The sequence below is a fragment of the Scyliorhinus torazame genome, chromosome 5, assembly GCF_047496885.1.
Source record: "Scyliorhinus torazame isolate Kashiwa2021f chromosome 5, sScyTor2.1, whole genome shotgun sequence".
Classification (NCBI taxonomy): Eukaryota; Metazoa; Chordata; class Chondrichthyes; order Carcharhiniformes; family Scyliorhinidae; genus Scyliorhinus; species Scyliorhinus torazame.
The window spans coordinates 74711535-74724096 of NC_092711.1; the positions used below are offsets into that span (position 1 = coordinate 74711535).

General features: G+C 48.9%; 2 protein-coding genes across 2 annotated transcripts in view; both read right to left on the reverse strand.

The window, feature by feature from the left end:
• Positions 1–808: 808 nt before the first annotated feature.
• Positions 809–3352, reverse strand: LOC140422620 (uncharacterized). Its single transcript, XM_072507625.1, has 2 exons — positions 3187–3352; positions 809–3065 (listed from the first exon to the last, which is right to left on the reverse strand). Exons 1-2 carry the CDS (start codon positions 3350–3352, stop codon positions 1735–1737), a joined length of 1497 nt encoding a protein of 498 aa, XP_072363726.1. The 3' UTR covers positions 809–1734.
• Positions 3353–11557: 8205 nt separating this feature from the next.
• LOC140418474 (uncharacterized) overlaps positions 11558–12562 on the reverse strand; it is a 95575-nt gene continuing 94570 nt past the window's right edge. The window contains exon 2 of the mRNA XM_072501939.1: positions 11558–11782. Within this exon, the coding sequence (XP_072358040.1) occupies positions 11613–11782 (170 nt within the window). The 3' untranslated portion in view covers positions 11558–11612. The remainder of the gene's footprint in view (positions 11783–12562) is intronic.

A 12562-nucleotide genomic window follows, 5' to 3' on the forward strand; every position in this document is an offset into this window, starting at 1 on the left:
AGATGTCACCTCCAGCCACAGAGGTCAGCATCTCCCTGATGCAGGTCAGTAAACTGTTCCCACCTGATCCAGGGTTGTAAGTCTTTTCTGTCGATTTAGCTGATGCATTATATCTAAACTGTTGCTTCTTAATCAACTGCTTTAAAATCACCTATGATTTCGACCCCCTTTTTGGAGACTCTGTGACTCCTGGACACTTGTCCATGAGAGTACGGGAAGGTCTGAGAACTGAAATAATCCAGAATAATGATGAGGTGTTAGTTGTGGCTCAGTGGTTACATTCTTATCTCTGAGTCAGAAGGTTGTGGGTTCAAATCCACCTCCAGAAACATGAGCATCAAATCCAGGTTGATATTCTGATGCAGTCGTGAAGGAGCACTGCACTGTCAGAGGTCCAGTGTTCCAGATCAGACCTTCAACTCTGGGCCCATCTGCCCTCAGTTGGGTGTAAAAGTTCCCATGATGTTATTCCAAAGAGCAGGGGAGTTCTCCCTGGTTTACTGCTTAATATTCATCCCTCAACAAACATCACTGAACAGATTCTCTGGTCACAGTCACATTTCTGTTTGTGGGATCTTTCTGTGCACATTTGGTGACTGTATTTTCTACATTACAACAGTGACTACATTTCAAAAGAACGTCATTGGCTGTAAAGCACTTTGGGACATCCTGAAGTTGTGAAAGGCGCTATATAAATACAAGTCTTCCATTAACAAAGGAGAAAAGACCCAACAATGGAACAGTCAGTAAGAGGACATCAATCAGTCTCCTCTTATCTTAGAGAAATCAAGGACTCCAACACTGTGTGTTTGACACAAAGCGGATTTAATTCATCTCTATCCAGAACATTAAACTCCAGTTACAGGGATTATTAACATCAACTGAAACAAACTCCAACTTTCAGAATTCACATGGTTCAGTCCTCGATGTGATTCACAGCAGCAATAACAGCAGAATCCAACTCCTGTAACTTGTGAAATCGCTGGTGTTTCTGCAGGATGGATGAATGATTCAATCCCTTTCCATTCTTGGAGCAGTGAACGGTCTCGCTCCAGTGTGAGCGCGTTGGTGAGTCAGCAGATTCATTTTGATTCTAAAGCTCTTCTCACATTCAGAACACATAAAATGTATTGTGTCAGAGTGAACATGTTGGTGTGAAGTGAGATGGGTTAGAGTTGTAGAGTTTTACAGCACAAAACACGGCCCTTTGTCCCATTGTTTCTGTGCCGGCTATCAAGCACCAATCTATTCTAATCTCAGTTTCAGGGATTATGAACATCAACTCAAACAAACTCCAGCTGTCAGAATGAACATGGTTCTGTCCTGGATGTGATTTTGGTTCAGTCCTGGATGTGATTAACATCAATAACAGCAGAGTCCTGGAGGCACTTGTGAACTTCCTGGTGTGTCTGCAAGGTGGATGATGAATGAATCCCTTCCCACACACAGGGCAGAAGAATAATGTCTCCCTGGTGTGAAAGCGCTGGTGTTTCAGCCGGAGGGAATGCTGAGTGAATCCCTTCCCACACACGGAGCAGGTGAACGGCCTCTCTCCAATGTGACTGCGCTGGTGAATCAGCAGATCCATTTTGCCTTTGAAGCTCTTCTCACAGGTGGAACATTTAAAAGGTCTCGTGTCAGAGTGAACACATTGGTGTGAAGCGAGGTATTGTCACGAGCAGTCTTAATGTAAGCCTATTTGTGACAATAATAAAGATGATGTGTTTGGCTATTTTAGGGAACAGGAAGAACTTCCTTGGTTCGACCTATTGTCCCCTCAGATATTCGATCTGTTTTTGGTGAATGTGTCTGGAGTCTTTGAGTTCTTCCAGTCTGGATGAACCCTCCCTCCCTGGTGTGAATGCGCTGGTGTTTCTTCCGGAGGGACTGCTGAGTGAATCCCTTCCCACACTCGGAGCTGCTGAGCGACTTCTCCACAGTGTGAACTCGCTTGTGTTCAGAGAGATGGGATAAATTAGTGAATCGGTTCCCACATACAGAGCAGCTGAATGGCCTCTCCACAGTGTGAATGGACTGGTGTCTCTGCAAATTCCCTGTACTTTTGAAGCTCTTCCCACAGTCAAAACATCTAAACGGTCTCTTATCTGTGTGAACAAGTTGATGTTTACTGAGCTGTGATGACTGAGTGAATCCCTTCCCACACACAGAGCAAGAGAATGGCCTCTCCTCTGTGTGGAGACGTTGGTGTTTCATCAGTTCATTTCTGCTTTTAAAGCTCTTCCCACAGTCAGAACATTTACATGGTCTCTCATCGGAGTGAACAATTTTGTGTCTTCTGAGATAGGATAAGCATGAGAATCCCTTCTCACACAGGGAGCAGGTAAACAGCTTCTCCCCAGTGTGAACGTTCTGGTGTTCACGGAGGTGAGAGGAAGTAGCGAATCCCTTCCCACACTCAGTGCAGGTGAATGGTTTCTCTCCGGTGTGAATGCGCTGGTGTCTCAGAAGATGGGATGATTTAACAAGCCCTTTCCCACAAGTGGAGCAAACAAAGGGTCTCTCTCCAGTGTGAATGCGCTTGTGTTCAGTGAGGCTTGAATACTGCCTGAACTTTTTCCCACACTGAAGGCAGCTGAATGGTCTATCCCCAGTGTGAACACGCTTGTGTTCATTGAGGCGGGAAGCACAAGTGAATCCCTTCCCACACTCACAGCAACTGAATGGTTTATCTCCCTTGTGAACACGCAAATGTTCAGTGAGGTGAGACACTTGCCTAAATTTCTTCTCACACTGAGAACAACTGAATGGTCTCTCCCCAGTGTGAACTCGTTTATGATGACTTAAACCCTTAGAGCTCTTAAAACTATTCCCACAGTCAGAACATTTAAAAGGTCTCTCGTCAGTGTGAACTCGCTGGTGTGACACCAGGCCAAATGATTCAGCAAATCCTTTACCACACACACAGCAACTGAATGGTTTCTCTCCAGTGTGTCTGCGTCGATGAATTTCCAGCTCAGATGGGGATCTGAATTCTTTCCAACAATCCCCACATTTCCATGGTTTCTCCGAGATGCTGGTGTTGTTGTGTCTCTCCAGGTTTGATGCTCAGTTGAAGCCTTATCCACACACAGAACATGTGTACAGTTTCTCCCCGCTATGAATGATGTAATTTTTTTTAGGTTCTGCAAAGTTCTTTCCACAGTCAGATCACTGGAGCTTTCTCACTCGAGTGTGTGTATGTGTCGGTGCTTTTCCAGTCACACTGATGTCTGAATACTCTTGCACAGACAGAACAGCAAATATTCCTTCTTCCACATTCAAGGCTGATGTTCAGGTCCTGATGAATTGAGTGGCGGTTAAATCTTGATGTGTAGTTTGATTTGAGATTCATGTCTGTAAATCTCTCCCTGCAAAAGAGCGAACAAAAATATTAACTGTAAGTACATGGTAGAAATTCTGAACAAACAATTCGAATTTCTCTGGAACATATTTTTCTCTCTTATTTCCCCAAAGCTGGAAATCCCCGTCCCACACACTCTCCCTCCTCCCTGGGCTGAAATCCAAACCCATCTCACCATTTCTTTCCTCTATTCCCAGTTTGCTCCCTCCCTCCCCTCTGCTTAGGTTCAGTTCTCCAGCTCCTGTCTGCAGATTGACAATAAAATCAATGGATCTTATTGGGGTTTGGAGCCTCCAGCGGATGTTTGTGAATCCTCTCCGCCCACCTGCCAGGGTTTCCTTCCTTGTCAGAGTCCTCATTGATTTGAGTAAAAAGTGGAAGCTCTTATTTCTTATCGCCCCTCCCCCATCCACTGATGTGAACCATCCTCCAGTGGCTGAAGCAGGATGGTGCCCGTTAACCTGGGCCTGTTCCCGGGAGGGAGAAGCTCCGCATCTGCAAACCAGGGAGCTGACAATGATTGGGAACAGTACAAAGTCTTACAACACCAGGTTAAAGTCCAACAGGATTGTTTTGATGTCACTAGCTTTCGGAGCGCTGCTCCTTCCTCAGGTGAATGAAGAGGTAACCTGAGGTAGGAGCAGTGCTCCGATAGCTAGTGACATCGAAACAAACCTGTTGGACTTTAACCTGGTGTTGTAAGACTCTGTGCTCACCCCAGTCCAACGCCGGCATCTCCACATAATGATTGGGAAGGGTTTGCTCCAGCTCACAATGCCCGGGAACTGATTGACGGCAGGTTCGGACCAATAGGAAGAGGGTGGGACCTCCAACCAATTAGAGTAAATGAGAGGCGGAGCTAAGCCGAGCCTCTCGCCCCCTCCGCATGCGCAAGGCCGCACACTTCGACCAGCCGGGCCTGTCTCGGGGAAAAGCCCGAGCAGCTTTCGCCGGTTCAGTTGCTGTATCCGAGCTTCGTATTCGGGGTTGGGGCCAGACGGAGTGTTTTTGAAGCCTCCCGACCCATCCGCCGCCTCCATCCCTCCCTCATGACTCACCCGGCTGAATTTGACCGGATGAGGATTTCCACCCGACCGCCTCAATCCTGAGTTGTCATCTGTAATGCGCATGCTCAACTCACGATGGCGATTGGGGCTCAGCCCGCCCCTTATTCACTCCGATTGGTTGGAAGAGCAGCTACTCCGCCTGGTCCTCCACTCCCCCTATTGGTCTAGAGCAGCCGTCAATCATTCCCCGGGCATTGGGAGCTGGAGCATGCGCAGTGCCGATGCTGGACTCGACCGGGAGGTTTCACTGAAAGAGGTGTTTTCAAGAGTCTTAAAGGACGAAAGTGAGCTGGAGAGAGGGAATTCAGTGCTTGGGGCCGAGGGAGCTTAAAACCATGGCGGAGTAATTATACTCGGGGGGTGTACAAGACTCTAGAATCAGAGCTGTACAGATATCTCGGGAAGGGGGGGGGGGTGGCGGCTGGAGGAGATGACAGACACAGGGAGAATGCAAGTCTCGGAGCACAGGGATCATAGGGGAAAGGAACTTGCTGTGAATTAAGACATGGGTAGCAGACTTTTGGATGGCTTTAAGTTTACAGAGGTAGAATGTGGGAGAGCAGCCAGGTGTGTGATGGAATAGTTGAAAATGAATGAATGAAAATCGCTTATTGTCACAAGTAGAATTCAAATGAAGTTACTGAAAAGCCCCTAGTCGCCACATTCCGGCGCCTGTTCGGGGAGGCTGTTACGGGAATCGAACCGTGCTGCTGGCCTGCCTCGGTCTGCTTTCAAAGCCAGTGATTTAGCCCTGTGCTAAACAGGAGGTGAGGATGACATGACCAAGGTTTTAGCACCAGATGCACAGACACAGGAGAGAAGCCGGATAATGTAACGCAAGTGGAAACAGTCTTAGTGATGGCACAGGTATGAGGTCAGAAGCTCATATTGGGATCAAATATGAAACCAAGTTTACAAAGAGACTGGCTAAGTCTCAGACTGTTGCCAGGGTGAGGGGTAGAGATGGTATGTCAGGAATGGAGATTGGAGAAGGGACCGAACAATGGATTCAGTCTTCTCCATATTTGATTGAAGTTATTTAGTCAGCAGCAAGAGAACCAGAATGGGCACCGAGTCTGATATCCGGTATAACTTCGTTCGAGAGGGAGAGGAAGAACAAAGGAAACCGGGAAGATTTGGAGAAATGACCTTTGCGATTGCTCATCAAATCTCCACACGTCAGTTCTGGACACAAGGTTCACATCTGTTATCATAGATCATAGCATTTACAGTACAGAAGGAGGCTATTCGGCCCATCGAGTCTGCACCGGCTCTTGGAAAGAGCACCCGACCCAAGGTCAACATCTCCACTCTATCCCCAGAACCCAGTAACCCCACCCAACACTAAGGGCAATTTATCATGGCCAGTCCACCTAACCTGCAATCTTTGGACTGTGGGAGGAAACCGGTGCGCCCGGAGGAAACCCACACGGAAAGGGGGAGAACATACAGACTCCGCACAGACAGTGACCCAGCGGGGAATCGAATCTGGGACCCTGCTGCTGTGAAGCCACAGTGCTATCCACTTGTGCTTCCATGTGTTCTGTGTGAGGATGAAACTTCACTTGATTATGGAAAGAGAGGCACAAACACGATGACTCCATAGAGGTACCATGGAAACGTGGAGATTGTGGAAGCTGGATGTTCAGCAGTTTAGTGAGAATCGGGTCAAAGGAGCAAAGGGTAAGTCTCACAGACAAGATGATCTCTGAGAGAGCATGATGGGAGATAACAGAAAAAGAGGGGAAAGATGTGAGTTCAGAACTTGGAAAAGAAACGACTTTCGAGGCAGATTTACTGAGTGGTTTAGTGGAGGAGCAGCAGAATCAGCTGATCGGATTGTTTCAATGGGTGGGATTTTCCAGCCCTTCCTGCTGGCTGGATCTTCCAGTCCTGCCAGAGGCCACCCCCTCGCGGCGGTTCCCACGGCGGGATGGGTGAACCACACAAATAGACCAGAGACTTTGACAGGACCGGAATATCCCGCCGGCAGCCAATGGCGAGTTTCCTCCCCCACCGGAAAGCAAGTCGCGGGAGAACCGGAAAACCCTGCCCAATCTGAGTGACAAAGAAGCTCCATGAGCTCCTCACATTTGTTGGGGGTGAGGATGGAGGAGACAGGGGAGGGAGAACAAAGGTTCGAGATATTAAAAAGACAACACACCGTATTTAACACAAGGCTGATTTTATTAGAATTTTATGCAGAATATTAACTCCTATAACTGGGCTGGTGTTTATTATCAACAGGAGAGACTCCAATGAATCATCTTTAGGTTGTTTGGAGACTTGGGCGGAGAGATGGCAGATGGAGTTTAATCCGGACAAATGTGAGGTAATGCATTTTGGTAATGCTATGGTAATCATGGCGGGAACAGGGAGGCAGGAAAGAGGGGGCCTCACACAGTGGGAGCCGAGGTCACGGGGGGAAGCCGAGGTCGGCCAGAGTTTGCTGACTTCTGGGAGCAACATGGGGGGGTGCAATTACGCTAGTGAGGGATCTAGCAGGGGGGGGAGGTTAACTGGGTTGCTGCTGCTGGGGAGAAGGGGAGCTGGTATGGGGTGGGGTGGTCGGGGCGGGAGGGCGCCGTTGGGGGGAGATACGGCTACGTGGGAACCGGGTGAGGAGCTGGATTGAAAAAGGAGATGGCTAGTCGACAAGGGGGGGGGGGGTAAAGAGCCCCCCAACCCGGCTGATCACGTGGAATGTGAGAGGGCTGAACGGGCCGATTAAGAGGGCACGGGTACTCGCACACCTAAAGAAACTTAAGGCAGATGTGGTTATGCTGCAGGAGACGCATCTGAAACTGATAGACCAGGTCAGACTATGCAAAGGATGGGTGGGCAGGTGGTTCATTCGGGGCTAGACGCAAAAAACAGGGGGGTGGCTATACTAGTGGGGAAGCGGGTAATGTTTGAGGCAAAGACCATAGTGGCGGATAGTGGGGGCAGATACGTGATGGTGAGTGGCAAATTGCAAGGGGAGGCAGTGGTCTTAGTGAACGTATATGCCCCGAACTGGGATGATGCCAACTTTATGAGGCGTATGTTAGGACGTATCCCGGGCCTAGAGGTGGGGAAGTTGGTAATGGGTGGAGATTTTAATACGGTGGTGGACCCAGGGCTGGACAGATCGAGGTCCAGGACCGGAAGGAGGCCGGCTGCAGCTAGGGTGCTTAAGGACTTTATGGAGCAGATGGGATGAGTAGACCCCTGGAGATTTAGTAGACCTAGGAGTAAGGAGTTTTCGTTTTTCTCCTATGTCCACAAAGTTTATTCACAAATAGACTTTTTTGTTTTGGGAAGGGCACTGATCCCGAAGGTGACGGGGACGGAGTACACGGCTATAGCTATTTCGGATCACGCTCCACATTGGGTGGACCTGGAGATAGGGGAGGAAAAACAACAGCGTCCACACTGGAGAATGGACATGGGATTATTGGCAGATGAGGGTGTGTGTTTAAGGTTGAGGGGGTGTATTGAAAGGTACTTGGAACTCAATGATAATGGGGAGGTTCAGGTGGGAGTTGTCTGGGAGGCGCTGAAGGCAGTGGTTCGAGGGGAGCTGATATCTATTAGGGCACATAAAGGAAAGCAGGAGGGTAGGGAAGGGAGCGGTTGTTGAAAGAACTTCTGAGGGTGGACAGACAATATGCGGAGGCACCGGAGGAGGGACTGTACAGGGAAAGGCAAAGGCTACATGTAGAATTTGACTTGTTGACTACGGGTAATGCAGAGGCACAATGGAGGAAGGCACAGGGTGTACAGTACGAATATGGGGAGAAGGCGAGCAGGTTGCTGGCCCACCAACTGAGGAAAAGGGGAGCAGCGAGGGAGATAGGGGGGGGGTGAGAGACGAGGAGGGAGAGATGGAGCGGAGAGAGTGAATGGAGTGTTCAAGGCATTTTATGAAAGATTATATGAAGCTCAGCCCCCGGATGGGAAGGAGAGAATGATGTGCTTTCTGGATCAGCTGGAATTTCCTAAGGTGGAGGAGCAGGCGAGGGTGGGACTGGGAGCACAGATTGAGACGGAGGAAGTAGTGAAAGGGATTGGGAGCATGCATGCGGGGAAGGCCCCGGGACCAGACGGATTCCCAGTTGAATTCTATAGGAAATATATGGACTTGCTGGCCCCGCTACTGATGAGAACCTTCAATGAGGCGAGGGAAAGGGGGCAGCTGCCCCCGACTATGTCAGAGGCAACGATATCGCTCCTCCTAAAGAAGGAAAAAGACCCGCTGCAATGCGGGTCCTACAGGCCCATTTCCCTCCTGAATGTGGACGCTAAGATTCTGGCCAAGGTAATGGCAACGAGGATAGAGGATTGTGTCCCGGGGGTGGTTCATGAGGACCAAACTGGGTTTGTGAAGGGGAGACAGCTGAATACAAATATAGAGAGGCTGCTAGGGGTAATGATGATGCCCCCACCAGAGGGGAAAGCGGAGATAGTGGTGGCGATGGATGCCGAGAAAGCATTTGATAGAGTGGAGTGGGATTATTTGTGGGAGGTGCTGAGGAGATTTGGCTTTGGAGATGGGTATATCAGATGGGTACAGTTGCTGTATAGGGCCCCGATGGCGAGCGTGGTCACGAATGGACGGGGGTCTGATTATTTTCGGCTCCATAGAGGGACGAGGCAGGGATGTCCTCTGTCCCCGTTATTGTTTGCACTGGCAATTGAACCCCTGGCCATAGCATTGAGGGGTTCCAGGAAGTGGAGGGGAGTACTCAGGGGAGGAGAAGAACACCGGGTACCTCTGTGTGCGGATGATTTGTTGCTATATGTGGCGGACCCGGCGGAGGGGATGCCAGAGATAATGCGGATACTTGGGGAGTTTGGGGATTTTTCAGGGTATAAACTGAACATGGGGAAAAGAGAGTTGTTTGTGGTGCATCCAGGGGAGCAGAGCAGAGAAATAGAGGATTTACCATTGAGGAAGGTAACAAGGGACTTCCGGTACTTGGGGATCCAGATAGCCAAGAATTGGGGTACACTACATAGGCTTAATTTAATGCGGTTGGTGGAACAGATGGAGGAGGACTTTAAGAGATGGGACACGGTGTCCCTGTCACTGGCAGGTAGGGTGCAGGCGGTTAAAATGGTGGTCCTCCCGAGATTCCTTTTTGTGTTTCATTGCCTCCCGGTGGTGGTCACGAAGGCTTTTTTCAAAAGAATCGAGAAGAGTATTATGAGTTTTGTGTGGGCTGGGAAGACCCCGAGAGTGAGGAGGGGATTTTTGCAGCGTAGTAGGGACAGGGGGGTGCTGGCACTACCGAGCCTAAGTGAGTACTACTGGGCCGCCAATATTTCTATGGTGTGTAAGTGGATGGGAGAAGGGGAGGGAGCGGCGTGGAAGAGATTGGAGAGGGCGTCCTGCAGGGGGACTAGCCTACAAGCAATGGTGACGGCACCGTTGCCATTCTAACCGAAGAAATACACCACAAGTCCGGTGGTGGTGGCTACATTGAAAATTTGGGGGCAGTGGAGACGGCATAGGGGAAAGACAGGAGCCTCGGTGTGGTCCCCGATAGGAAATAACCATAGGTTTGTTCCGGGGAGAATGGATGGGGGATTTGGAGCATGGCAAAGAGCAGGGGTAGCACAATTGAGAGATCTGTTCATGGATGGGACGTTTGCGAGTCTGGGCGCGCTGACGGAAAAATATGGGTTGCCCCAAGGGAATGCATTTCGGTATATGCAACTGAGGACTTTTGCGAGTCAACAGGTGAGGGAATTCCCGCAGCTCCCGACACAGGAGGTGCAGGATAGAATGATCTCAGAGACATGGGTGGGGGATGGTAAGGTGTCGGACATATATAGGGAAATGAGGGACTATGGGGAGATCATGGTAGATGAGCTGAAAGGGAAATGGGAAGAAGAGCTGGGGGAGGAGATTGAGGAGGGGCTGTGGGCTGATGCCCTATGTAGGGTAAACTCATCGTCCTCGTGTGCCAGGCTAAGCCTGATACAATTTAAGGTGTTACACAGGGCGCATATGACTGGAGCACGGCTTAGTAAATTTTTTGGGGTAGAGGATAGGTGTGCGAGATGCTCGAGAAGCCCAGCCAATCACACCCACATGTTCTGGTCATGCCCGGCACTACAGGAGTTTTGGGTGGGGGTGGCAAAGGTGCTTTCGAAGGTGGTGGGGGCCCAGGTCGAACCAAGCTGGGGGTTGGCTATATTTGGGGTGGCAGTAGAGCCGGGAGTGCAGGAGGTGAGAGAGGCTGATGTTTTGGCCTTTGCGTTCCTAGTAGCCCGGCGCAGGATATTGTTAATGTGGAAGGAAGCCAAACCCCCGGGTGTGGAGACCTGGATAAACGACATGGCAGGGTTTATAAAGTTAGAACGGATTAAGTTCGTATTAAGGGGTTCGGCTCAAGGGTTCACCAGGCGGTGGCAACCATTCGTCGACTACCTCACAGAAAGATAGAGGGAATGGAAAAGAAGAAGACAACAGCAGCAACCCAGGGGGGAGGGGGGGGGGCGGGAGGAATCGGACGGACTCTCAGGGATGTTATTGTATATGTATAGACATTTGTTATAGGTAATTGTATATTGAACTGTTGGATTGTATCTTTGGAGAGTATTTATTTTTGACAAGGCAGTTGCCATTTCGTTTTGTTTTTGTTTCTGTTCATATATTATTTATTTATTTGTTTAAAACTGGCCACTGTTATTTATATTGCTTTATTGTTGTGTAAAAGAAACACTATGTACTGTTATGTTTGGCCAAAAAATCTTGAATAAAATATATTAAAAAAAAAAGAATTGGCTTGTTTCCTCTGACAGGTTTGCGGTGCCCTTTCATACGGCAACATTCCAGCTGAGTGATAATGGGGGGCACGGTAGCACAGTGGTTAGCACTGTTTCTTCACAGCGTTCGGGACTCGGGTTCGATTCCCGGCTTGGGTCACTGCCTGTACGGAGTCTGCACATTCTTCCAGTGTCTGCATGGGTTTCCTCCAGGGTGCTCCGATTTCCTCCCACAAGTCCCAAAAGACATGCTTGTTCGGTGAATTGGGCATTCCAAATTTTCCCTTTGTGTACCCGAACAGGCGCTGTGATGTGGTGACTAGGGGATTTTCACAGTAACTTCGATTTTTTTTTTTTGATTTGATTTGATTTATTGTCACATGTACTGAAGTGCAGTGAAAAGTATTTTTCTGCGACCGTGGGAAGGTTCACAGTACATACATAATAGACAAAAAGAATAATCTACAGAGTACATTGACAAATGGTACATCGACAAACAGTGGTTGGTTACAGTGCGGATCAAAGGGCCAAACAGAGCAAATACATGAGCAGGAGCAGCATAGGGCGTCGTGAATAGTGTTCTTACAGGACATCAAACCTGTAAGAAAACATAGAAGAACATTATTAGTAATTATATAAGAAGTGGAAAATACTTTTAGTAGGTCAGAATGGTGATAGGAGATAAAAGAAAAAGGTGTGGGGCGAGAGCTCGCAGAGAGTCGCCATGCTCTGGCGCCATCTTGGATCTTTACAGTGTTCATAGAGTGTCATAGAATTTACAGTGCAGAAGGAGGCCATTCGGCCCATCGAATCTGCACCAGCCCTTGGAAAGAGCATACCTAAGCCCATACCCCCGCCCTAGCCCCATAACGCAGTAACCCCACCCAACACAACCTTTTTGGACACCAAGGGCAAATTAGCATGGCCTGCACCTGACCTGCACATTTTTGGACTATGGGACAAAACCGGAGCACAGGGAGGAAAACCATGCAGACACGGGGAGAACATGCAAACTCCACACAGACAGTGACCCAGCCAGGAATCGAACCTGGACCCTGGAGCTGTGAAGCAACTGTGCTAACCACTGTACTACCGTGCCCCCCCACTGTACTGGGGTTAATGTCAGCCTACTTGTGACATATGATTCTGATATTGATTTTGACATTGCAGGATATTAATGCCTTTAATTTGTAACCCCATAATTCATCTGCTCTATCACACCAGGATACTCCCTTAACTTGACCCTTTATTAATAATGTCATTGTGGTTTGTGCAGTCTGCCAATTGTTTAATTAACTCAGTCAGGTGCTTTGTGTGCATAACTAATAGTGAGCACTTAATATCTGCTCAATAAATTGGACAATCAATTTTTCCACCG

Excerpts from the sequence above, each read along its gene's own strand:
- LOC140422620 (XM_072507625.1), bottom strand. The coding sequence starts at position 3,352 with ATGAATCTCAAATCAAACTACACATCAAGATTTAACCGCCACTCAATT. Across the intron at positions 3,066-3,186 it reads CGACACATACACACACTCGA|CATCAAACCTGGAGAGACAC; the intron begins GTGAGAAAGCTC and ends GCTTCAACTGAG.